Source organism: Microcaecilia unicolor, chromosome 5 (assembly GCF_901765095.1).
Source record: "Microcaecilia unicolor chromosome 5, aMicUni1.1, whole genome shotgun sequence".
NCBI classification, from domain to species: Eukaryota; Metazoa; Chordata; class Amphibia; order Gymnophiona; family Siphonopidae; genus Microcaecilia; species Microcaecilia unicolor.
In genome coordinates, this window is record NC_044035.1 from 333,089,920 (window position 1) to 333,117,352 (window position 27,433).

The window sequence follows — 27,433 nt, forward strand, 5'->3', positions numbered from 1 at the left end:
TGTCATTTTGATGCAGTAGAAGATCTAAAACTGTAAGCAGGCATTCTGACTATTTATGGTACCCCTGTCTGAGTATCACAGTTCAGTACAATAATCTCTATTTTCAACTTTGAGTGGCAATTATGCTCCAATATTCAGCAGTTATTATATCTGCATTTTCAATTCTATAATCTTTTGTGTCACATGGGGGTAAGTCAATAAACTGAACACCAATATTTACATGCTCATTTGGACTGTACGTATACATATATAAATAAATTTGGGGGAGGTTTTTTTAGCCAATGATGTCTGCATGAACTCCCAGAATTGATCGGCTTTGTAGCCAAGAAGGAGTCAGTTGAGGCTTCTCCGCCTGTTTTTAGTAAAACTGATAGAAAAAATGATAACAATTGCTAAAAACTGATAAAACTTAATTTAAAAAAAAGTTGATGTATACTCATTTGAAGAAGATTATTTCAAAGTTGCATATGATCTAAGTTATCCTTGGTGGTCCCTACATGTGCTAATGTTAACATTAGTGCACCATTTAAAAAATTTATTATGGGAGCACATAACTGCCTCTTATTTAGGAGGCGTTAGGGGCTCCCGCATTAGGATGTGCTAACCAGTTAGCGGGGTGATAATGTTCACTCACTAGCTGATTAGCTCATTATCCACCCCTGACATTCCAAAACTAATGCAGAATGCTTTAGCGCATCCCGTATTAAGATATTTTTTGCTGCATTAAGTGTGAGCTAGTGATTATTGCAGCTCAGTAAAAGGGTCCCTAAATTTGTACCTGAGGCAATGGAAGGTTAAGAGTCTTGCTCAAGATCACAACAATTAACAGTGGATTTTGACCTAAGCTTCCGTGGTTGTTATCCCGGTGCTCTAACCACTAGGCTATTTCTCTGTTCCAGAATATATTTGCAGGCCTGCAAACTCCACAGGCTGTATAGAAATTGCCTCAATAAAGATAAAATATGCATGTACAGTGCTGTGCAGATAGTGCCCTAAAGGTTGAGCAGCCATTAAAATATTGAGTGCTTGCAAAGAAAGTCTATTGAAAGTATTTTCTGTGTTCCAACTTAGCTTATTCATTCAATAAAACGACTTAAATGGATAATTGCTAAATAAAGATAAAAGAATTAATTTTCTGTACAAAGGAAAAATGCCTCAGAGTTTCTTAGTCAAGTGATCATGCCTGATGATCTCAAGATAGCGAGACAGTAGAAAAAGGACAGTAGCTAGAATCAAAGGAATGATAGATTGTATAGGGAAAAGTATCACCTGTAGCAGAAGGTGAGATCTCACCTAGAATATTGCATCCAGTTTTGGAGAACATGTCTCAAAATAGATATAAACAGGCATGGAGATGGTGAAAAAAAAGAAATTTGAAAATGATGCATGGGCAGCATAAAAACAAATCTATCAAATGAGACTTCATCAGTTACATTTTTATATCCTAAAGGAGAGGAGAAACAGAGGGGTATGATATAGATACCCAAATACCTTAATGACATTCATAATAACAAATATATATTCTTTCATATGGAACAGCATTTTAGATAATGGGTCATGATATGAGGCTCTAAGATGTAGCAATATCAGGAAATGTTTCTTCACATTACAGGTAGTAGGTATTGGAAATGACCACCCAGAGGGTTTTTTTTTTGGGACCCAGTTAATAAAATAATTCAATACATTTTGTCATAAGCACAAGGATTACTTGTTATACTGAACTATTAGTAACAAAAAGGTATGAAATAACCCCTTTCCAATGATATCTCCCTCCCACATCCTCTCTAGGTCTCTCCTGGGCCTACCTGAAGGCTTATATGGAAATCTAGGTAGGAACAATTCTCAATGGCTCCTGCCCATGCTTGCTCTGGTTTCAAATTGGTTACTGCCACCTCTAGCAATAATCTTGCAATACTATCACTAGTACCATGAGACTGCCACTAGAGTTTGAGGCACCCATTTTGAACCTGGAGCTGTCATGGACAGGAGTGAGTGGAAATTATTTCTGCTTGGACTACTTTGGATCACTAGGGGCACCTTCAGGAATGCCCAGGACTATGTTAGAGGGGGAGAGAGTCATGGGAAGGAAAGAATGCTGTTAGCGGGTACTTTCAGTAGGGAACTTGATCTTTGGGGATACCTTTAGGAGAAGGCCCAATATTGAGAGGTATCTTTGAGATGGGATCTAACAGTCATGGGCTGAATATCACCACTCCACCCAACTCTGTCCTCTCTACCTTGCCAGCACTACCCAGATGGTGCCATGTCTATCAGAGGGATTAAGTGCTACTGAATATCCCCAGACAGCTCAATGACCATGAGTCAGTTTTGTTTTTTATAGCTAAGCAGTAGATCCATATAAATAATTTGAACTTCTATCTGCCACCTGTACTCAACTTGTCTCTACTCGGAAGAAACTTTTTAGTTTCATATTTGCAGTGCTATGGAATTCTTTACCTATGGATTTAAGATATAAACAAATCTATTTCAGATTTTGGAAATTATTGAAAACTTGTTTTTTGTAACAATTTTTCATCAATGATATCTGTTGAAGAATTAAGATTTAATTACTGTTTAATTTTTTTTTTAGTAAAATACAAAGGGTCCCTTTTACTAAGCTGCAGAAGGCACTAGTATGTGCCTATTGCATGCTAAAAAGTAATGTCGTGGGACACCTGTTCTAAAAAATAGTTGTTATTTCTTAGTGTGGGAGGCATGTCAATGGGCGGAGAGTAGACATGCCCTGTGCCAATCAGTGTGCCCTGCGCTAATCAGCATGCCCTGTGCAGGGCACACTGACTGGCACAGGGCACGTCTACTCTCAGCCCATTGACATGCCTCCAGTACTACAAAAATAAATAATTTTTTATAGCGCCGGAAATGATGGCACGCTAAAGGTGGGAAATACTTCCGGGCTGCTACGGTAGCCCGGCGGTACTTCCTGCACAATGAGTGGTAAGCCCATATTGGGCTTACTACCGCTTAGTGAAAGGACCCCTAATAGTGGCTGCAGCATGCAGGAAACACTTGTGGTAACAACAGTGCCGAATATTTTTAGTGTGGTTTAGTAAAAGGACCAAAACTATTTCTATATTCTGCAAACACCCAGTAAGTTCTATGCAGATTACAAGTTGAAGAAAAAACAGATAGTCCCTGGGAATTAACAATACAAGTTACAAAGGAAACAAAAACCATTTAAACAATCAAATACTTCTTAAAAAGAAAAGTTTTCAATGCCTTCCTGAAAAGTAAGTAGTTCTTTATCTTTCTAATTTGAATGGGAATTGTGTTCCAAATGTCAGGGGCTTGATAAGCAAAGCTTGAAGAAAAATTTAATTTATATCTCAATTTACTTGGGTTTGGAAAATGTAATAACAGAGTCCTGAAGATATCTTTCTTCAGGTGAACCCACTCAGACAAATATGCAGGTGCAAATCCATGGAGGACTTTAAAAACTGTCATACATACTTTAATGTGAATCCTAGCCTCAATTGGTAGCCAATGTAGGTCTACCTGAAGTGAAGTGACACTATCATATTTATGCGCTGAGAATATTAAACGAGCTGCAATGTTCTGAATTGTAATTCTACCACTGGGATGAATGGAATTCTGAGCTGCATTGCTGCCTGTTTTATTGTAAACCATACTGATCTCATGGTAGAGATGGTTAGTAAGTTTGCTGTTTATTATTATTATCAGCCGCTCCTACCTGGTTAACTTGTTTTGAATATTGAATCCTTTGCCTTTTTGTTTATCAAAGTCTCTCTATAGAGGTGGCAGAACCCTGTTCATGATGGCTCAATTACGTATCATTTGAATTAACTTTACTAGTGTTTTAAACCTTTCCCCTATATATGATCACCGATAATTTGAGTTCCTGTTGATTTGCTACCACATCAGACCTTCCCCCAAATAAATGTAGTCTTTCCTTTTCTTTTTAGCTATCATAAAGACAGCCCTGTCAAACATGGACCGAGAAGCCAGAGAGGAGTACCTTGTGGTCATCCAAGCTAAGGATATGGGAGGACACATGGGTGGTCTCTCTGGGACCACAACAGTAACTGTTACACTCACTGATGTTAATGATAATCCTCCAAAGTTTGCTATGAGTAAGTACTGCTGTATGGAACAGAATAATATAATCAGTGCATTATTTAGTCCATTTGGCTTTACTATCATTATTTACTTCTTTATAACACTAAATAGTAGGTTTCCATAACAATATATAAAATAAAATAGGAAGAATCTCTGAATCGCTAAAGTCACTATTTATGAAAATGTGGGGTCCTTTTACCAAGCTGCGGTAAAAAGGGCCTTGCAGTAGCGGAAGTGGCCATTTTTGCTGCGTGCCAAGGCCTTTTTTACCACAGCAAATAAAAAGCCTGGAAAAAAACCACATGGCCATGCGGTAAGCTTGTACTTAACGTGTGGCCATGCGGGGGTGGACTACTTACCACTACCCATTGAGAAGGCAGTAAGGGCCTCCATGCTACCACGGTGGTAACCCCCTGCGGTATACATAAATAGTGCGCAGTGGAGGCTGAACTACCGCCGGTGGCCGCATTGGGCAGGCTGTAGCAACAGGTTGCTGCACCGCAACCCTATAGTAAAAGGGCCCTGTGTTAGGTGTTTAACCCCAGATTCAATAAAGAGCATGCAAATTTACAAGCACAAAATTATGCACTGTCGTGAGATGTGCATGTAACTAAATTGGCTAACGAGCCCATTAATACCAATAATTGGCTGCTAACAATCAATTATTGGTGTTAATTGGCAACACTTTGGATTTGCGCACACATCTGTCAGTCAACCAGTTTCCAATTCAGGCAAAAACTTTGGGTCCTAACTTAAGCCCACTGAATTTCTGCATGAGTTTTCTATTAGGAACCATATACTGTATTTTTTTCTACCATGTAAATCAATGTGCAGCATAGGCTGTGTTCTGCTAATAACAGTGCAATCTATGAAATATGAGGGTGATAATGGCCACAATAATAGTTATTATATTATAGATCAGAAAAGATTTAGCTGAACATTTTTACATCTTCCACCTTACTTAAAGACCCATAGGTTAGCAAGAATATTTTGAAAGCTAAACATCCCAGGGATTTCCCATTTCAAAACCCACGAGGGAAGGGTTGATGCTGGATCTAGTGCTCATTGATGGAGGTAGTGGTTCCGATATCTGGGTGGGTGCCTACCAATGTAATAGTGATCATCACACTGTATGGTTTGATATAAGGGTGAAGGTGGAGTGCGGACGCACAAAACTCAAAGTACTGGATTTCAGACATACTGATTTTGATAAAATGGTGGAATACCTGAAGAAGGAGCTGTTGGCGTGGGAAGGCGTAGGAGAAGTGGAAAAACAGTGGTCCAAGCTAAAGGCTGCTATAAATATGGCGAATGATCTTTTTGTGAGGAAAGTAAACAAAAACAAGAGAAGCAGGAAGCCTATATGGTTCTCCAAACAAGTAGCTGAAAAAATAAGAGCAAAAGAAGCTTTGTTGAAGAAATACAAAAGAACGCAACGAGAGGATCACAGAAAAGATTTTCGGATTAAACTCAAAGAAGCGAAGAGGGAAATACAGCTAGCGAAAGCACGAGCAGAAGAAAAAATGGCTAAAGATGTAAAGAGAGGTGACAAGATTTTTTTCAGATATATTGGAGAAAGGAGAAGAGATAGGAATGGAATTGCGAGACTGAAAGATAATGAGAATGACTATGTGGAGAGTGATGAAGATAAAGCAAATGTGCTAAACAATTATTTCTCTTCAGTGTTCCTGGAGGAAAATCCTGGAGAAGGACCGCAGTTGGCTGCAGAGGGAATATCTGGGAATGGAGTGGATACTGTGCCGTTTATGGAAGAAAAAGTTTATAAACAGCTGGAGAATCTGAAGGTGAACAAAGCTATGGGGCCGGATGGGATACATCTCAGGATACTGAAGGAGCTCAGAGACGTCCTGGTGGGACCTCTTAAAGATTTATTTAATAGATCTTTAGAGACAGAAGAGGTTCCATGAGATTGGAGAAGAGCGGATGTGGTTCCTCTTCACAAAAGTGGAGACAGGGAAGAAGTGAGAAACTACAGACCGGTAAGTTTCACGTCGGTGGTAGGAAAAATAATGGAGTTGCTGCTGAAAGAAAGGATAGTTAACTTTCTAGAAACCAACGGGTTACAGGACCCGAGACAACATGACTTTACCAAAGGAAAATCCTGCCAAATGAATCTTATTGACTTTTTTGACTGGGTGACCAAAGAAATAGATGAGGGACGTGCACTAGATGTAATCTACTTGGACTTCAGCAAAACCTTTGATACAGTCCCCCACAGAATACTCGTGAATAAGTTGAAAGGGTTTGTCTTAGGACCGAAAGTGGTGAACTGGATAAGAAACTGGTTGAGCGACAGGTGGCAGAGGGTGGTGGTAAATGGAATTCGCTGGGAGGAAAGGAAGGTGAGCAGTGGAGTTCCTCAGGGGTTGGTGCTGAGGCCTATTCTGTTTAATATATTTGGAGAAGAGAACCAACTGAAAGTAACAGGATAGATCATAAGGAATGCCAAGCCAAATGCAAAGCGGAGATAAGAAGGGCAAAAAAGGACTTTGAGAAGAAATTAGCGTTGGAAGCAAAAATACATAGTAAAAACTTTTTTAGATACATTAAAAGCAGGAAACCGGCCAAAGAGTCGGTTGGGCCGCTGGACGAAAATGGTGTTAAAGGGGCGATCAAGGAGGACAAAGCCGTAGCGGAGAAATTAAATGAATTCTTTGCTTCGGTCTTCACCGAGGAGGATTTGGGGGGGACACCGGTGCCGGAAAGAATATTTGAAGCGGGGGAGTCGGAGAAACTAAACAAATTCTCTGTAACCTTGGAGGATGTAATGGGTCAGTTCAGCAAGCTGAAGAGTAGTAAATCACCGGGACCTGATGGTATTCATCCCAGAGTATTAATAGAACTAAAAAATGAACTTGCGGAGCTACTGTTAGAAATATGCAATCTGTCCCTAAAATCGAGTGTAATACCGGAAGACTGGAGGGTAGCCAATGTTACTCCGATTTTTAAGAAAGGTTCCAGAGGAGATCCGGGAAATTATAGACCGGTGAGTCTGACGTCGGTGCCGGGCAAGATGGTGGAGGCTATTATTAAGAATAAAATTGCAGAGCATATACAAAAACATGGACTGATGAGACAAAGTCAGCACGGATTTAGTGAAGGGAAGTCTTGCCTCACCAATCTAATGCATTTTTTTGAGGGGGTAAGCAAACATGTGGACAATGGGGAGCCGGTTGATATTGTATATCTGGATTTTCAGAAGGCGTTTGACAAAGTGCCGCACGAAAGACTCCTGAAGAAATTGCAGAGTCATGGAATCGGAGGTAGGATATTATTATGGATTAAGAACTGGTTGAAAGATAGGAAGCAGAGAGTAGGATTGCGTGGCCAGTATTCTCAGTGGAGGAGGGTAGTTAGTGGGGTCCCGCAGGGGTCTGTGCTGGGTCCGTTGCTTTTTAATGTATTTATAAATGACCTAGAGATGGGAATAACTAGTGAGGTAATTAAATTCGCCGATGACACAAAATTATTCAGGGTCGTCAAGTCGCAGGAGGAATGTGAACGATTACAGGAGGACCTTGCGAGACTGGGAGAATGGGCGTGCAAGTGGCAGATGAAGTTCAATGTTGACAAGTGCAAAGTGATGCATGTGGGTAAGAGGAACCCGAATTATAGCTACGTCTTGCAAGGTTCCGCGTTAGGAGTTACGGATCAAGAAAGGGATCTGGGTGTCGTCGTCGATGATACGCTGAAACCTTCTGCTCAGTGTGCTGCTGCGGCTAGGAAAGCGAATAGAATGTTGGGTGTTATTAAGAAGGGTATGGAGTCCAGGTGTGCGGATGTTATAATGCCGTTGTATCGCTCCATGGTGCGACCGCACCTGGAGTATTGTGTTCAGTACTGGTCTCCGTATCTCAAAAAAGATATAGTAGAATTGGAAAAGGTACAGCGAAGGGCGACGAAAATGATAGTGGGGATGGGACGACTTTCCTATGAAGAGAGGCTGAGAAGGCTAGGGCTTTTCAGCTTGGAGAAGAGACGGCTGAGGGGAGATATGATAGAAGTGTATAAAATAATGAGTGGAATGGATCGGGTGGATGTGAAGCGACTGTTCACGCTATCCAAAAATACTAGGACTAGAGGGCATGAGTTGAAGCTACAGTGTGGTAAATTTAAAACGAATCGGAGAAAATTTTTCTTCACCCAACGTGTAATTAGACTCTGGAATTCATTGCCGGAGAACGTGGTACGGGCGGTTAGCTTGACGGAGTTTAAAAAGGGGTTAGATAGATTCCTAAAGGACAAGTCCATAGACCGCTATTAAATGGACTGGAAAAATTCCTCATTTTTAGGTATAACTTGTCTGGAATGTTTTTACGTTTGGGGAGCGTGCCAGGTGCCCTTGACCTGGATTGGCCACTGTCGGTGACAGGATGCTGGGCTAGATGGACCTTTGGTCTTTCCCAGTATGGCACTACTTATGTACTTATGTACTATGTACTAAATTGCTGAAGGGTTAGAAGGAAAGGTGTGCCTTTTTGCGGATGACACGAAAATAGCCAATACAGTGGATACCTTGGAGGGAGTAGAAACGATGAAAAGGGATCTCCGAACGTTAGTAGAATGTTCGAGGATCTGGCAGTTAAAATTTAATATCAAGAAACCTCTTTCTATTTAAAACCCAACTATTCCAGTGCTCTGTGTGTTGCTATTTTTTTTATATTTTAATATGCTGTGCTCAGTGGAAGAGGATATTGTCCATAGGACTTGCGTGCAGTGTTCACTGCTTCAACCCCTTATTGACCATCATTGCACACCTCCTTCCTATCCTAATGTCTCTGTTTTTATCGTGCAACGTTTACTTAGTATAGTACCCACATTCAACGTATTTGTAATAGATGTTACTACTTAGCTTGTTCCAGCGTCCACACTGCTATCATCTGTTAATGTTAATGTCCTGTGGGGATCCCCATCCTTCGTGAAGTTAAAATCAAGATCGTAGTTCAGTATTCCCTTAATATGGGACTAAATTTCTCCTTTCCAGCTGATGTTCCTGGTTCCCTGGTTCCCTACATGCTCGGCATGTTTCGCATTCTGCGTCCTCAGGGGAACACCGCGTGAACTGTGATGGTACTTAGCCGCTTCTCAAACCAGTGAAGAGTTTGATGTTTGATAGATCGCTAAACTTTGAAATGGTTGGCGATTAACATCACTGAGGTTCTTGGGAAAAACTAAGATGTGAGCTGAAAAGTTAAAGCTGTAAAAGAATTTCCTTTGTTAAGAATCTCTAAGTATTAATTGAATGCTGACTGGATATCTAGAATCTACATTTGTGCAGTGGCGTACCAAGGGGGGGGGGTGGGGGTGGTCCGCCCCGGGTGCACACCACTGGGGGGGGGGGGGGGTGCCGCGCGTAGGTCAGCTTCCTTCGTTTCCATGCTCCCTCTACTCCGGAACAGGAAGTAACCTGTTCCGGGGCAGAGGGAGCATGGAAACGAAGGAAGCTGACCGGCGCACGACACCCTCCCCAGCGGCGTGCACCCGGAGGGGGGGGGTGTCCTTTCACCGGGGGGTCACGCTGCACCGGGGGGGGGGGGTGGGCGCTGCACCCGTGGGGCGGGGTGCATCGGCGATCCGCCCCGGTTGTCAGCCCCCCTAGGAACGCCACTGCATTTGTGTTACTTTAAGGTTCCAGCTTGAATAACTGCATATTGCCTGAATATTGAGTGCACTCACTTACCGCATGGCCATTTCCACCCCCCTGCCTGGAAATTCACTTTTACTAGGCGGCAGCAAAAGGGGGTCTAAGCGCACAGCAAACTCACACACCGATGCCACTGCAGGGGTCCTTTTACCGCCACTTGTTAAAAGGACCCCTACCTGTAAAGTAATTTTAAGACTTTCACCAATGAAGAAAAAAAAAGTAAATGCTATCAGAAAGAGTTAAAGATGTCTACTTATTAGAGGGTCTCAAGCTAAAAATCTATTCTTCCTCTAAAGCTTCAATTTATGCCATGCTGGATCAGGTTAAAATGGTTCTTCCTCCAGCTGAGATTTTCCTGCAATAGAATTGTATTGTATCTCAATGGAAAATAAATAAATAAATAAATGAAGATTGATTTTTGTTGAGTGAAGCAAGTGTATCCTAATGCAATCTGCTTTCTACTATCTAACATTTCCTGAAAGCTATTTGTGTGGACAAAGACGCTTTATGAATGGGAACATACACTAAAAACTCTGATCCTGATGTACTAAAGTTTGATTCCTTTTTTTTTTTTCCAAAAGGGGCTTCACAGTTAAACAGTGCAATAAGTCCTTGTGAATTTGCAGAAAAAAACCCAAAATTAAACTGTCTGCATTTTTTGTACGGTTTAACACACACAGTCCACCTTTACAATAAACTTTTGTGTGAAATCCACCATGGTACTGCATTGGTTTATAGAACAAACAAAAGACCCTGTTTATAAAGGTGCACTAGTGTTTTTAATGTGCGCTAACCATGTAGACGCCCATAGGAATATTATGGGCGTCTACATGGTTAGTGCACACTAAAGACGCTAGCGTACCTTTGTAAATAGGGCTCAAAATACTGGAAAACAAAGAGTAATATTTGAAGATGGCTCTGTGCCTCAAAAGGGGACACTAAATGAATGGATGGAGTTGGGTTTGGTATAAGCTTTCCTAAGGGGTCCTTTTACTAAGGTATATTATCACTGATGAGTGTCTAACGCAGCTAAAAATGGAGTACTGTGGGACACAGGAGAAATAACAGAACAATAAGGGGAATGACCAGAGAAGTACCAACCAAGGTATATTTATGAAAGATCACATTTTAAAAAATACAGTCCATAGAGATCTATAAAATCCATAAAAAAATGTAATATCAAGACTTGACGCAGTCCTGCCTTTCACAACGCAATGCGCCTGCCTCAGGAGTCTCAGCATCAATTGGACAAGTAAATCCCTTGTACTGTTCAGAAACAGATATAAACACAACACCATCAAACAGTCAATCACAATATGGGCTATGGCGACAAAATAACACCAGCTGCTGAAAGTAAAGAATTTTTAGGGGTCACAATAGGGACAGAGAGTGAGTGTTCCTGCATCTGTATCACTACACGCTAACTGTTTAGTGCAGGTATACCATGTTACCCCTTACTGCCTTCAAAGTAAGTGCTCACATGATCATTTAAAAGAAATAGCCATATAAGAACGCAAACATTAACATATGGCCATTAACAAAAACTAGAAAATAGGCCATTTTACAGCCAAAGTAAAAATGGCCTAAGGAGCCCTTTGAGTAAGCTGCAGTAAAAAGTGGCCTGCAGTAGTGTAGGTACGTGTATTGGGTGCACGCCGGGCCAGTTTTTACTACATCTACGAGAAAGGGCTTTTTTTTAATGGGACAGGAAAAGGGCCTGCAGTAAAAATGAAACCAGCGCACACCCAAAATCGGCCTGAGTCCTTAACGCCAGCCATTGATCTAGCAGTAAAGGCTCATACACACAGTGACCGGTCGGCACGCTCCAAGTGCCAATTACTGCCAGAACTGGCGTGCGTAGGAGGAAATAAATAAATAATTCATGCACACATTATGGGCACGCTCCAAATCTGAACTTACTGCCAGAAACAGATTTAGTTCACAGCATAAAGTGTCAGCACGGTCTCCGGAAGAAGCCTTTGAGAAACGGGTCCCTGTCGGGCCCTTTGCCCATGTGAAGAGACACATTTTTTGTAGTGTAAAAGAATTGTTGGGAATGCCTGCTGATCCAGTTCCTTCGGAAGAGTGTACTGGTAGAATGGACATATCAACAGATCAACAGGTTGTGATGCGATTCAGCTGTGCGCTCTAAGCTAAGTGCTATTTTTCATTCTTTATTATTCTATTTAATTTGTTGGTTGGTAGATGTTATAAAGAGTAATTAAAAGTTTTGATGCTCATCACATCTACCTAACCTTTTTTAGGGAGGTTTTTCTAGACCAATAATGACTTTTTGACAGATCACACTGTAAGGTAGCTGTAAGATGGTTTGAGCTCCGATACTAGTGATCTGGGTCTTGATGACGTCTTTTCCTCCCTATTTTTGAAAATAATTTACTTCCTGTATCTCCTATATATTTACCATTCAAATTTATCAAAAAACAAACTTATCTTCTTAAGATGATTTAAAAAGCGATCCGCAATACAGTATACAACATCTGTCTTTAAAGCTCCTGCAGTTGTGAAAATCAAAGCAGTATAAAGAATGCTTCTGCGTATAAATTGACGGGATCCTTTTCACCAAAAGGTGACTTCACGGGGCCTTCAATAAACAGGCAACCAATCTGAAAAGATTAAACATTAGTGCACTTACACCAAAGATGTGTCTTCTAGTTTTGATTTGATTTGTGCTCAAATAAACACAACTTTAAGCAGCAAATCATTATCCCCACATAATGTTTTGAACATAGGCATATGATCGCATAAACCACACACTCATTTCTACAATTTGAAAAATGTTGGCGACTAAAATTCTTTGATCTGCAACATAACTTCACAAACTGAACACTGCATGCATTTAAAATGTCCATACACATTGTTACTGTAATTACTACCAATCCTAGTTTTTTGCTGGACATAAAATCTTTAGATTTTTGTCATGTGCAAAAGCCACCCTTAGCTCTATATCTTCAAATGCAGGGTGGAGTTTAACAATATCCCAGTTTTCCTTAACTATATTGACTGTTTCAGTGCAATTAGAAGTAAACTTAATAACACATGTTTGAATGTCTGTCTCTATAATCTTGTTTTGGGATTGTAATAAACAATCTCAATTGTACAACCTAGCTCTCTTGTAGGAATATCTCATGACTTTTTTGGGATAACCTCTTTGTTTTAATTTTTTAATTAATACTGCACTTTGCTTTTTCAAGTGACTCAATTCAGAGCAATTTCTTCTGGCCCTAAGAAACTGGGATAACATCAAACTATAAACATCTCGAATGACAACAGTGTCCTTCTATTAAATATCTTCAGAGAACCCTGATGCATCTTGCCTTATTTCTGCATCAGGAAAATGTATTTTACCTGTAGCTGTTTTTAATGTAAAATCCATATTCTCATCACTTATATTCAACCACTGTACAAACAATGTCAGTTCTTTGGGGGTACCACACCAAAGAACAAAAATCGAACTGGGCGCCCATCTTTAAGGGCACCCCGGCGAAGGTGCGGGGCATCCCGTATTATCAAAGCAAGATAGGCGGCCATCTTTTGTTTTGATAATACGGTCATGGACGCCCAAATCTTAACATTTAGGTCGACCTTAGAGATGGCCCACCTCGGTTTTCGCCTATAATGGAAACTGAGGACGGCCATCTCAAAACCATCCAAATCCAAGCCACTTGGTCATGGGAGAAGCCAGCATTTGTAGTGCACTGGTCCCCTCTCACATGCCAGGACATCAACCAGGCACTCTAGGGGGCACTGCAGTGGACTTCACAAATTGATCCCAGGTGCATAGCTCACTTAACTTGGGTGCTGATCCCCCCAACCCCCCCCCCAAAAAAACTCACTGCCCACAACTGTACAACACTACCATAGTCCTTAAAGGGTAACGGGGGGCACCTAGATGTGGGTACAGTGGGTTACAGGTGGGTTTTGGAGGCCTCCCATTTACAACCACAAGTGTAACAGGTAGGGGAGGATGGGCCTGGGTCCGCCTGCCTGAAGTGCACTGCAGTACCCACTAAAGACTGTTCCAGGGACCTGCATACTGCTGTGATGGAGCTGGGTATGACATTTGAGGCTGGCATAGAGGCTGTAAAAAATGTTTTTTAATTAGTTTTTTTTTGGTGGGAGGGGGTTGGTGACCACTGGGGGAGTAAGAGGAGGTCATCCCCGATTCCCTCCGATGGTCATCTGGTCAGTTCGGGCACATTTTTGAGGCTTGGTCGTGAACAAAAAGGGACCAAGTAAAGTCAGCCAAATGCTCGTCAGGGACGCCCTTCTTTTTTCCATTATCGACCAAGGACGCCCATCTGTTAACCACGCCCCCGTCCCACCTTCGGTACACTGCCGACACACCCCCTTGATCTTTGGCCATCCCTGCGACGGAAAGCAGTTGAGGATGGCCAAAATCGGCTTTCGATTATGCTGATTTGGGCGCCCCTGAGAGAAGGACACCCAACTCCCGATTTGTGTCGGAAGATGGGCGCCCTTCTCTTTCGAAAATGAGCTGGATAGCCACTTAACAACCTTTTCTGCAAATGATAAACAATATATCCAATTCTCCTCCAACTTCAACATATAAAGGTTTGCAACCGATGGGGCAAAAGTAGCCACCATTGCTACCCCCTTAAGCTGTAAAAAGAACTGATCCCTATATACAAAACATTTTTCTTTCATTGATAAAAGTGAGATGTTTAATATAAAATCAGTGGGAATGTAATGTGGTTGTTATCTTTCTTCAAGTACATCATGTATAACTTTCATTGCTTCATCCTGAGGAATAGAGATACACAGTGACGCAACATCAAAAGTTGCCATAATATATGGTTTGTCTGTGATCTAAATACCAGACAAAACATTCAGAAAGTGAGAAGTATCCCTGATACTCATCTACAAAGCAGGGCAAAGATTCAAGAAGAGAATTGGTTGGACATAACTGGTCTTCTTGGTGGATTCACTAGGCTTTTGTGAATCTTAGGTAGTATATAGTACTCTAGTATCACTGGATGTTGATGGTTGAAATATCTAAAATCCTTATGTGTCCGATATCCTGACTGCATACCAGCCTTAGTGAGTTTAGATATAGATTTCTGTAACCTTCTAGTGGGATCTAAAGCAAGCTTTTTATACACAGTTTCATTATTCAGTTGTCTCATGATCTCATTGTAGTAGTGATTGGTCTTTAAAATTACCAGAGCAACCCCCTTTGTCAGCCTTTCTAAGAATGATGGAGGAATCTTCCTTCAGATTTTAAAATGCTGTTCTCATTTTATTAGATACTAGTAAAAAAGGCCCGCTTCTTAATGCAATGAAACGGGTGCTAGCAATGTAATGAGTCCCTGCCATTAATGTTTTCACGGTTGTATTCTGAATATAATTGTTGTTTACATGTGTAAGATTTCTTTATATACAAAATTTTTTTGTGTAAACTGTGTTACAATGTGGTAAACATTTTCCTTGTTCAGGCCCTTCAATCAGTTTAACAATCACATCAGAAGAGCTCCTTACTCGTGTGAATGCAACATACAGTTGCCCATGTGAGAGACTGAAAGTGACAGTGTGTTTTACAGACAGTGTAAGAGAGAGATACACAGAGTGATTGTATGTGTGTGTGTGTGATGTCTGTGTGTATGTGTATGTGTGTGAGTGACAAAGTGATTAAATGTTTGTTTTCCCTTCCGTTCTGTGCACTTGCCTCCACTGATGTTCGTACCTCCCTGTATATTATTGTTTGTAGAGATTCAATCCACTCCACTTCCCTCCTCCAAGTTCCGTTCTGTCTGATTTGTTCTTCGTTCCTGTGACGTCATGTTTGTTTGCTTGGCAACTATGCAGCATTGTGTTTCCTCGACATGAGGGCGGGGACAGTGAGAGACAATGAAACGCTGAACTACAGACTTACGAATCCTACAGAATGTTGGAGGTGCTTTTTATTATATAGGAAGTTGTTATAGCCATGTTGTTGCTGTTTAGCCCATTTACTAACTTCCTTCCAAACATTCTGCTTGAATATCTCCAACTGTGGAGCAATAAACCCCCTAGGTATCCAAGCAGAATCGGGTTTTAGAACAGTTCTACAAAACTGGATCCCTATATACAAAAGATGTTGCTACTATTTGGGTTTCTGTCAGGTACTTGAGACCTGGATTGGCCACTGTTGAAAGCAGGATACTGGGATAAATGGACAATTGGTCTGAACCAGAAAGGCTATTCTTATGTTCTTATGTTAATTTGATTTCATAACATGGGCATTTGCACTATTGTCTGTTTATTTATACAAAACACACACTGAAATATATTGTATTGTAATTATATTAACAGATTTATATTCCAAAGGCTACAAGGCAGATTACAATTATCAAGAACTTCTCATAAGAGAAGAAATGCACAAAAGAATGATAATAAAATTATCTAGCTAATTCAATATCATTGCTATCTAACAAACAGAATATGAATATATTATTCACATTGAAATCTATTACAGTCTTTGCTTTAAAAACAAGTAGGTTTTAAGACCCTTTCTAAATAAAATTTAATATGCCGAAGTTGAGTCGGAATATTATTCCAAATTTTAACACGTTGAAAAATCAAACAGTATTCACAAGCTAATTTATAATTAACATTTTTTTCATAGAAGGAACATTCAAAAATAACCTTTCTCTATTCCTCAAATTAAATCTGTTTCCAGACAATACTAAAAAATGAGCTATTATCTCAGGACTTAATCCATAAAGACTTTTATAAGACAAACAGTCAAGTTTAAAATAAATTTGACTATCCACTTTGAGCCAGTGCAACTCATTTAACAAAGGAGTTGCTTCACAATATGTTCTCATTAGTCTAGCTGAAGTGTTTTCCAACAGTGAAGTTTATTTTTCAACTTCACGGGTAAAGAACAATAAAGCAAATTGCAGTAATCTAAGGTATTAAAATAGCTTGTGCAACCATTCTAAAACTAGCAGGACTCAGTGAACTTTTTAACTAATTCATTGATTTATCATTCAAATGTTAATTTTGAGTCAAAAATTATTCCCAACACACTCGACTAAGCCTCAAATTTGAGTACTGCTCCTGAGAACAGAGTTGCATTAATAGTGGAGATCTGTTGTGGTTCTCCAAACCAGAACAAAGCAGTCTTTTGAGTATTCAATTAAAAAAAAAAAAAATTTGGCATCCATCTCACATGTATTCTAGAACCTGCTGTATCCTGTTCTCAAATAGACGTCAATTTGTGACGTTCTGACTTGGACATCCATATTCTAAGTCAGATGTCCTTTCTGAAATGCTGCTACACATCAACAAATTGAATCAGGAAAATAACCATGAATTATCATGAAATTGTGTTTTATCTGACATCCTATCCTCTTTATATAACAGATATTATTCCCGCCCAAAATGAATCAAAATACATTAAGTAGTTGACAAGTGTCAGCTCATTCCAACACATATCATTCACTTCCATCCACAGAAGTTGGGATTTAATCACGCTCTTCCTGGCCAAAATATACATGAATGTCCATACATCCAAGCCAAAAATGTTCCCATGCCCACCTGTTACCTCAGTTCTAAACGAAGCTGTACTCACTACTTTCCCATGTATCTAATACTCTTTAACTCCCTCCCCCATTCACACAACAGCTTCTGTTCCTCAAACGAGCATGCTTGGGACTCAGTCAAGTTAATAAAACCTTGCCTACTCAATATTATAGGGGCCCTTTTACTGTAGTCCCTACAAAAAAAAAGAAGACAACAAATCCACAAACATAGAAGGTAAAATCAGGATTAGAAAAACTCATCCTAAACTTCTGTAATTGGTGAGCTACTGTATATGTATGCAATATCCCTCAAATTCTATAAAAGGTACTTAAAATTGTGCATGCAAATTTGGGCACACACATTTGTGCATACAATTTAATTGAATAACAAGCCAATTAGCACTGCTAATTGTGTGCTAATAATCAATTCTCAGCACTAATTGACATTAATTGAAATTTATGTGTGCATTTTTAGTTGCAGAGATCTGTGTGTGAATTTTAAGAGCATTTCCAAAAATGGGGCACGGCCATAGAAGGGCCACTTACCCGACGATAAACAGCAGTTGGCGTGCGCTGCATGCTTACCGCATGGGTAGCGTGTGAGATCTTACTGCTAGATCAATGGGTGGCAGTAAGGTCTCAGGCTGAAAATGGATGCACACTGGTTTCAATTTTAGTGCACATCCATTTCCGGACCCTTAAAAAAGGCCCTTTTTCCTAGACACAGTAAAAAATGGGCACGCGCTCAATAGATGTGTTCAATCTACCTCAGGCTACTTTTTACTGTGGCTTAGTAAAAGGACACCTGAATGAGGTATGTAGGTGGAACTGGTCTTCGTTATAAGACAGGACATTCTATAAATGACGCACACAAATCTGGAATTGGAAAAAATTAGCATTCAATATTATTCTATAATGGGCACTGAAAGATGAGCACCGATTATAGAATAACATTGAGTGCTGATTTTGTTGCCCATATTTAGGGACCAGGACTTGTGCCCGCTGAAACTACATGTAATTCCTGGTGCCCAATTTGGGCACACATTCTCGATATTAAGGAATGCTACTGATTTTGTCCTTGCACCTCCCATGGCCATGCCCCCCTTTTGAGTTGTGCGCTATGGGATTTGGGTACACATTGTTATACAATAGTGCATAGCAAAATATGTGCCCTGTTCCAAATTGATGCCATTTAGTGACTTTTAGCACCTAGTTATTGGCACTAAGGACTAGATTATATATATGGTGTCAAAAATTGGCACACAAAAATAAGAATGAAGCACTAGTCTATAAATGACTGAGTTGGATGCCATTTATAGACTAGCGCCTAACTTTTAGGCATGAGGATCTACACCAAATGAAACCTGGTTTAAATCCCCACACCTGAATTCTGTAGCATTGTGTACAAATTATTGGAATGCCCATGGCCCGACTATGTTCACGCCCCCTTTTCAGATCCATACACTAGAATTTGTGCATGCATCTTTATAGAACATGCCTAGTGACATGCACATGCAAATTCTAATTGTTAATTAGCATCATTAATTGATTATTAGCACCCAGTTATCAGTGCTTATTGGTTTGTTATTCAATTAAATTTCATACAGAAATTGGAAGTTCACCCAATTTCTCACGTTCAACTTTGAACGACATATACCAAAATTGAAGTTTCTATTAAAGGCTCATTACTTGTCAATTGGTTTTGAACCTCATTGTAAAGTGACCCGGTATTTTCTAGAGAAATGGCATACCTGATCTTAATCTTAACTTGATTTTTCTTTTCTCTTGATTTTAGATGTGTGAATTGTGGGAATGTGATGTTTCCTATTTTAAATGGAGTTCCTCTACATTTCTATTTGGTTTTTCATTTAGTATTATTTTTACCGCTTTGACCTTTAATTAGCAAAAGCAGTTTATCAAATTCCAAATGAACGTCAAAATATGTATAATCCAGAGGTAATTGGATTGTGAGCCATTTAATTGGGTGCACATCTTTAATTGGCGCCCAAGTTTAGATGCCATATATAGAATATGGGGGAAAGCATAAGACGAACTAGCCCAGATCCCACTACCTATATGGATCAGGACATTCAATATAAGTATTAATTTTAAGCTGATGCCAGCACCTATTGCAGTGACCATGCCAGTACAAAATTGAGCCTTTCAATTTTATTATGCAAATAAATCCCCCTTTTACTAAGCTGTGCAACAATGCCAACACAGCCCATTCAAAGTGAATGAGCTGTGCCAGTGTTAGCGCACAGCAGTTGCTAGTGCGGCTTCGTAAACCGGGGGGGGGGGGGGGGGGAATACATTTTTTAAAATGATTCATTGAAAAATAAACTTCTGAAACAAGAAGAGAGCCAACCTCAAACGAAAGTGTTAGCAGTCTATTCAATACCTGCTCCTTTCAGTACTCATTTTGCTTGCTGTGACTTCAAGTATCCAAGATTATTAGCAGCTTTAAAGACATGGAATTGTGCAAATTTATTAGTTTATTAGAAATTGTTGTTTTGTTTTGAGATCTCGCTTTGTCTTCTATAATTTTATCTTAGCAAAAGCAGATGGTTCTTTGTTTTGAAGTACAGTAGAAACTCACTGTTATTCAGAAAAAAAAACCTAAAGGTGCAGGTGTTGATCTTGTAAAACTCCAAAAGATGTATTATCTACCATTGAAATGATAATTAAATGGATAGTAGGCTGATAATAGCTGATCATCAAGTGTCTTGGATATCTTACCCAGTTCAATTCATAATGCATAGAGTATCTAACAAAGGATAACCCTGTTTTTTTTCCAGATTACACCTCACCAACTGCAGATATGTTGATTAGAATTAATGAAGGGACTAGAAAACGTTAAAACGTAAGAATAGCCATACTGGATCAGACCAATGGTCCATCTAGCCCAGTATTCTGCTTCCAACAGTGGTCAATCCAGGTCACAAGTACCTGGCAGAAACCCAATTAGTAGCAAAACTCCATACTACCAATCCTGGGGAGAGCAGTGGCTTCCCCCATGTTAATTTCAACAGCAGACTATGGACTTTTCTTCCAGGAATTTGTATTAACCATTTTAAACAGTATGCTAACTGCAGTTACCACATCCTCCAGCAGCATGTTCCAGAGCTTAACTGTTCATTGAGTGAAAAAAATATTTCCTTATATTTGTTTTAAAGTATTTCCATGTAATTTCATTGAGTGTCCCCTTGTCTATGTTAAACAGCACCAGTCCCAATACAGATCCCTGTGACACTCCACTATTCACCCTCTTCCATTGAGAAAAATGGCCATTTAACCCCTACCCTCTGTTTTCTGTCCAATAACCAGTTAAGATCCATAGAAGGGCATTTCCTCCTATCCCATGACTTTTTCAATTTCTCAGGAGTCTCTCTCATGAGGAACTTTGTCAAAAGCTTTCTGAAAATCTAGATATACTGTATCAACAGGCTAGCCTTTACCCACATGCTTATTTATGTCTTCAAAGAAATGAAGTAACTTGGTGAGGCAAGGCTTCCCTTGGTTGAAACCATGCTGACTCTATTCCATTATACCATGTTTGTCCGTGTGCTGTAATTTTATTCTTTATAATTGTTTCCACTATTCTCCCTGGCACTGAAGTCATGCTTACTGGTCTGTAATTTCCCAGATCACACCTGGAACCCTTTTTAAAAATTGGTGTTACATTAGTCACCCTCCAATCTTCAGATACCATGGATGATTTTAATGACAGGTTACAGATTACTAACAACAGATCAGCAATTTAATGTTTGAGTTTTTTTCAGTACCCTGGAGTATATGCCATCCATTCCAGGTGATTTATCACTCTTTAACTTGTCAATTTAGCTCAATACGTCTTTCAGGTTCACCAAGATTTCTTTCAGTTCCTCCGCATCGTCACTCTTGATAACCATTTCCGGTACAGGTAGATCTCTTACATCTTCTTCTGTAAAGACCAAAGCAAATAATTCATTCAATCTCTCTGCTATGGCCTTACATTCCCTGAGTGCCCCTTTTGCTCCTTCATGATCTAACAGTCCCATGTATTCCCTTACAGGTTTTCTGCTTCTGATGTACCTGAAAAAAAGGTGTTATAGAATAGCATTGAGTGCTGATTTTGTTGCCCATATTTAGGGACCAGGACTTATGCCCGCTGAAACTACATGTAATTCCTGGTGCCCAATTTGGGCACACATTCTCAATATTAAGGAATGCTACTGATTTTGTCCTTACACCTCCCATGGCCATGCCCCCCTTTTGAGTTGTGAGCTATGGGATTTGGGTACACATTGTTATAGAATAGCGCATAGCAAGATACGTGACTTTTTGTCTCCATGGTAAGTTTATCTTCATATTATCATTTAGCCTTCTTTATCAGTGCTTTGCATCTAGCTTGACATTGCTTATGTTGTTTCTTATTTTCTTCATTCTGATCCTTTTTCCATTATTTGAAGAATGCTGTTTTCGCTCTAATAGCTCTAATAATTGATCCCAGGTGCATAGCTCCCTTACCTTGGGTGCTGAGCCCCCCAAAACCCACTACCCACAACTTAACTCTACTATAGCCCTTAAAGGGTGAAGGGGGGCACCTAGATGTGGGACAGTGGGTTTCAGGTGGGTTTTGAAGGGCTCCCATTTACCACCACAAGTGTAACAGGTAGGGGGGGCTGGGTCTGCCTGCCTGAAGTGCACTGCAATACCTACTAAAAACTGCTCCAGGGACCTGCATACTGTTGTGATGGAGTTCGTTATGACATTTGAGGCTGGCATAGAGGCTGGAAAAATGTTTTTTAAATAGTTTTTTTTGGGTGGGAGGGGGTTGGTGACCACTGGGGGAGTAAGGGGGGGTCATTCCCGATTCCTTCCGGTGGTCACACCTCTCTCTGCTGGTCACACCTCTCTCTATACAGCCTAGCAACCTTCTAGCTATGGTCACTGCCTTGTCACACTGTGTCGTCGCCTTCAGATCTTCAGATACTATCACCCCAAGATCCCTCTCCCCGTCCGTACATATCAGACTCTCCCCGCCTAACACATACATCTCCCGTGGATTTCTACTCCCTAAGTGCATCACTTTGGGAGTAGAAGGCAGGTCTTTCTTTTTTTAAAGAAATGTCCATGCAGCAAGTGAAGCACTTGCTGCATACCCGTTTTGGGACGGGAGCACTTACCACTACCCATTGAGGTGGCAGTAAGGGTTCCCATGCTAACCTGGCGATGGCCAGAAAGCATGCGGCACTGCCTGATTACAACAGGGTACAAACCAGCACTACAAAAAATTATATATTTTTGTGGTATCAGAAATGGAGCATGCTGGGAGTGGGAACTACCGCTGGGCTGCTGCGGTAGCCCGGCAGTATATCTGTTTTAGTGAGCAGTAAGCCTGCTTTGGGCTTACCACTGCTTTGCAAAAGGACCCGTTAATGTCCTAACCTATGTGGACGACCCTTTTAGTTTCTTTTTTTTATTATTATTTTATTTTCACAGATTTCATTACATTCCACAAGAAATAAAATTCTTGAACAGAAAAGAATGTCACAAATTCATAAAGGAAAATTATTATCATTAACAATTTATTATAAGTGACAGTTATATCTTAAGTCCACAAATTGAGAGAGGCAAGGCACAATTCAAGGAATTGTATCCAAAAAGAAGAAAAAATGGAGGAAGAACCACTCAGGCTTTATACTATTACGGAGTAGATATTACAGAAACACATAACAGAGGGGGTGAGACCGGGATCTGTTTGGAGTCCAGAAAAGACAGCAAATGATCACTTTCAAAGAAAACAGATTTAACTGACTGTAGTTTAATAACACACAGGGGAAATTAAGCCAGAAGGTTCCCCCCCAACTGGAGGACACGTGAACATAATTTCAAAAAGGACTGACAGCTCTGCCTCTGGTCCTGCCCTTGCAGAAACAGGAAATGAGGGCGGGAACAGAGGCAAAGCTGAGAGCAACGAGAAAGGAAGGCAGGCTGAACTTAGCGCCAACTCGCCGAGCCTGCTCGTGCTTGCCTTTCACTACTGCTGCCTCCGGGACCCCAGTAAGATGACTTTTAAGTTATGGGTGGCATGCAGGAAGGCGAGGGGCAGGCGAACAACTGTTGTGGGAGTGGGAGAAGAGGTTGGGCTGGAACTCGAGTTGGAGGGAGGGAGGAGCTGGAACTCAGAGAGAGGGAGGGAGGGGGTCTGGAACGCAGAGGGGAGTCTGGTACTCGGAGGGAGGGAGGGGATCTGGAACTCGGAGGGGGGTCTGGAACTCTGAGGAAGGAGAGAGGGAGGGATTGGGGTCTGGAACTCTGAGGAGAGTGGGGCCTGGAACTCTGAGGAGAGGAGGGGGCTGGAACTCTGAGGAGAGGGAGGGGGGCTTGGAACTCTGAGGAGAGGGAGGGGAGAGGGGGTGAGGGGAGGGGGAGGGCGAGGGGAGTGGGACAAATGCACCACCTGTAAAAAAAAAAAAAATTAAGCCCCCCCCAATCATTTTGAAAAGTTGGCTCCTATGATCCCACATTATCGAACTTATCTAAGCTGGCATGAACAAACCATAAAAACAAACAAAATACACTTACAACATCATAAAATACACATTATCTCCTGCAAAATAAAATCAAACATTATTCAATTAATCTAATCAAAAAAATGCCTCGAGGAACAAATATATTTTAGCTGCCTCTTAAACATGAACAAAGAAGTTATCTGACATAGTTCTAGAGGGAGACTGTTCAACATTATTGTATATTGTATATTACCTAGAGCTTTTCTTAATTTTAGTGTGATTTATAATTACAATCAATAAACTTATATGTATATTTATAAGTTGGTTTAAAAAAGTTGTAGTCAACTCCTCCACTGGCAGCAGGTTATTTTGAGGACCTGGATAAAGAGTTTGCCATTCAAAGAGGTAATTTTGAATGTGACTTTTTGTGGGGAGTGAGAAGGATAAGGGGATACAGGGTCAGTGTGTAACCTTTAATGCATTTTAATGTACTCAGAAATATTTCCATATTTAGTACATATGGACTTTTCCATTCCTACTTACTATTGTAGGGCACTGTTTAATAAACTGCGCTGTAGGCGTGCTAGCATTTTTTTTGCATGCTAAAAATTAAAGCTCACTAACACTAGAGACACCCACAGGAATATATGGGTGTCTCTAGGATTAGCACGTGTTAAATTGTTAGTGTGCACTAAAAACACTAGTGCACCTTAGTAAACAGGGCCCATGGTTTGCATATTGTGAGATTTTGGAGGAATTTTTTTATATCATTGAACTGGACTAGCATATGTGCCAATAATTCCCTGATTTCAACAATAACGTTTAAATTCATCAATACCAAAACCATTGCCTTTAGCTTTGAATGCACCCACAATACATTTTAACAACCTTAAGTTAATTCATGTTAGACAGTGAAGTATCATCAATCATAACCAGATATCGTCTGCATTAGAATCTGAGTTGTCGGAGGGCCTTTGCATCTTAATTAGATCGTGTGCATCTCCATGGAAGACAATAGGTAATTAGGTGTATCCAGAACGATTCAGAACACAGGGTAGGTGGTCCTTAGACTATGCAGGGCTTCAGTAACAAGAGTCATCTTTCATTCATCTGAACAGCTTGCTGGAGGGTACACAGAAGAAGTTTAGTAATTGGATTTTTATCAAAAATGAGCCACAAGTCTGTAATTATACAAGGTAAGTTTTCAAGTGCCTAGCAGTGTATTAAACACTGAATCATCCTGTGCTGAAGACAGTCTAGCATTTTATGCACAGCAACAGTGCACATCCCTGCCAAGAGTAGATGGGATAATACAATGGAAAGGATGTGTATTCTCAGCTTGAACTCTGCATCGAGTGTTGTATTGCCAGTTAAGGGATGCAGGAAGCAAGTTTGCATTTTTTAGTTAAGGGTAAGCAGCCTCTCTCATGGAGGCCTACTATGAAGCAAATATATATAAGTAATTAAGACTATAAACTAGGATTTTAATGTTTGGTCTTGTTTCCTGTTTATAAGGCCAGTATCAGTTCACAGTGGCAGAAGACACAGCTCTGGGCGGCTCCATAGGAAAAGTGAAGACAAATGACCGTGACATTGGGGACAATGCTAAGTCATCATTTGACGTTATTGACGGAGATGGGATGGATATGTTTGAGATCACAACAGATTCTCAAACTCAGGATGGCATTGTTCGGCTGCGAAAGGTAAAACACAGCTCCATTCAGTTTAGTTAAATTAGCCAGAATGGCACTGATTAGAAAGACATGTGAGATGTTTCATGTACCTTCTTGAACAAGTAATTGTGGTAGTATATAGAAAGAAAACATTGTGATGTTAATTAGCAGAGGAGACATAAGTTCCTAAAAAAAAAAAAAAAAAAACACACAGTGTAACTGACTATCTTTTCATTTTATGCAGTCTTCTGAGGAAATCAAGAAATAAAAAGGCTAAAAATAGCATTTGTGCATGTCTAAAAAGGTTAGAAAAAAATATCATTTTTTTTATTGGCCATAGTAGTCTCTGGACTCCTTTTACAAAGCGCTGCTACTGATTATCATGTGCTGAATGTGAAGAAGCCCATGGGAATTGAATGGGCTTCTGTCTATTGTTAACTAATATTTAAAATAGTCATTGCCATTATTATAGGTCTGCTTCTCTTTGAGAAAAGAAAATGTAATGCTAAGGAGTCCAGATGGCATTATGATCATAATTGTGATCATGGTTATCATTATGCTACTGTTGTTTGTCTTCTGTAAGGTAGATCAGTTAGCCTTTAGCCTTATTCCTCCTTTCAACAGTGATATAAAATATAATCTCACAATGTTTGATATCTAAAACACTGTATCTACATTTTCCATTGAAGCACCTTAGTAAGAATAGCAGTCATCTGATTTCCATATTTTACTATATAGTAACTAGCCGTTGAGCCCGTAAAAACGGGCTATTATAGGAAGGGGGGGTTGAAAGGCTCCCCCCCGCCGCCGAGTTCGCCGCTGCCGCTCCCCCTCTGAGTTCACCCCCCCCGGAGCCGTCACCGTCGCCACCCACCTTCCACCCGGTCGGGCCCTCGCTCCGCCATTGAAACAGAGAGGGCACACAGCTCTACTGCTGAGCTGCCGTGGCCTTCCTTCTTCTTCTTCTCTGCCTGTGTCCCGCCCTCGTGTGATGTAATGTCGTCGAGGGCGGGACACAGGCACAGAAGAAGAACGAAGGCCAACGGCAGCTCAGCATAGCTGTGTGCTGCGTGCCCTCGCTGTTTCAATAGCGGAGCGAGGGCCCGACCGGGTGAAAGGTGGGTGGCGGCGGCGGCGACTCCGGGTGGGGGGAGCATTAGTGACGGCAGTGTCCCTCGCAAATGCGCAGTAGAGACCCTCTCTGTTCCGCCCCCGTCATCACATATTGACGCGGGGGCGGGGCAGAGAGGGTCTCTACGCATTTGCGAGTGAGTACGACACTCGCCATTTATATATATTGATAGAGGGATGAACCCACTGAAAATTATTCTCATGCTATAGCAGTTAAACTTATCAGAGAACTTTAGAAATTGGTAGGTGTTATTCAGTATAAAATGTATGTTATTAAACTGTGATAGGCTCTTAGCCCAAAATTCTATAAATGACGTCTTAAGTTGTGCATACTAATTTGGTGGCACGGCTAAATTGCGCACACAACTTAATTAACAAGCCAATAAGCATTGACAATTGGTACCTAACAACTAATTAGCAACACTCAATGACTTTAATTAGAATTTATGCATACAACTTTCTAGGTGTATTCTATAATATGGTGCGAGTAAATTCTAATGCACTCAGCTGAAAAGGAGGAGTGGCCAAGGGTGTGGAATGCAAGGCAAAAAAGCACCAAGAACTTTCAATTCCAAAACAGGTCCTTTAATCAGTCATATAAATTGATGCTTTGCATCATTAACCCGACACGGGCTGTGTTTCAGCACTCAATGTCTGCATCAGGGGGTCGTACATCATAAAGGTTCCAAAATGAAATAGCCCAACATTGGGCTCCTAGTAATGATAATTGACTTGTTAAGAATTCAGTGTTTTAGATGTCCGTTCTCTGTAGTACATAAAAAGTCATGGGTGTGGAATGGGCAGGTCGTGGGCATTTCAGGAAAATAT

The 27,433-nt window shown here is 40.6% G+C and overlaps 1 protein-coding gene across 1 annotated transcript in view; it reads left to right on the forward strand.

Annotated features, from left to right (window-relative positions):
* CDH8 (cadherin 8) overlaps nt 1-27,433 on the forward strand; it is a 590,312-nt gene that overhangs the window by 342,768 nt on the left and 220,111 nt on the right. Inside the window, exons 4-5 of the mRNA XM_030204496.1 lie at nt 3,942-4,109; nt 25,317-25,504. Of these exons, the coding sequence (XP_030060356.1) occupies nt 3,942-4,109; nt 25,317-25,504 (356 nt within the window). The remainder of the gene's footprint in view (nt 1-3,941; nt 4,110-25,316; nt 25,505-27,433) is intronic.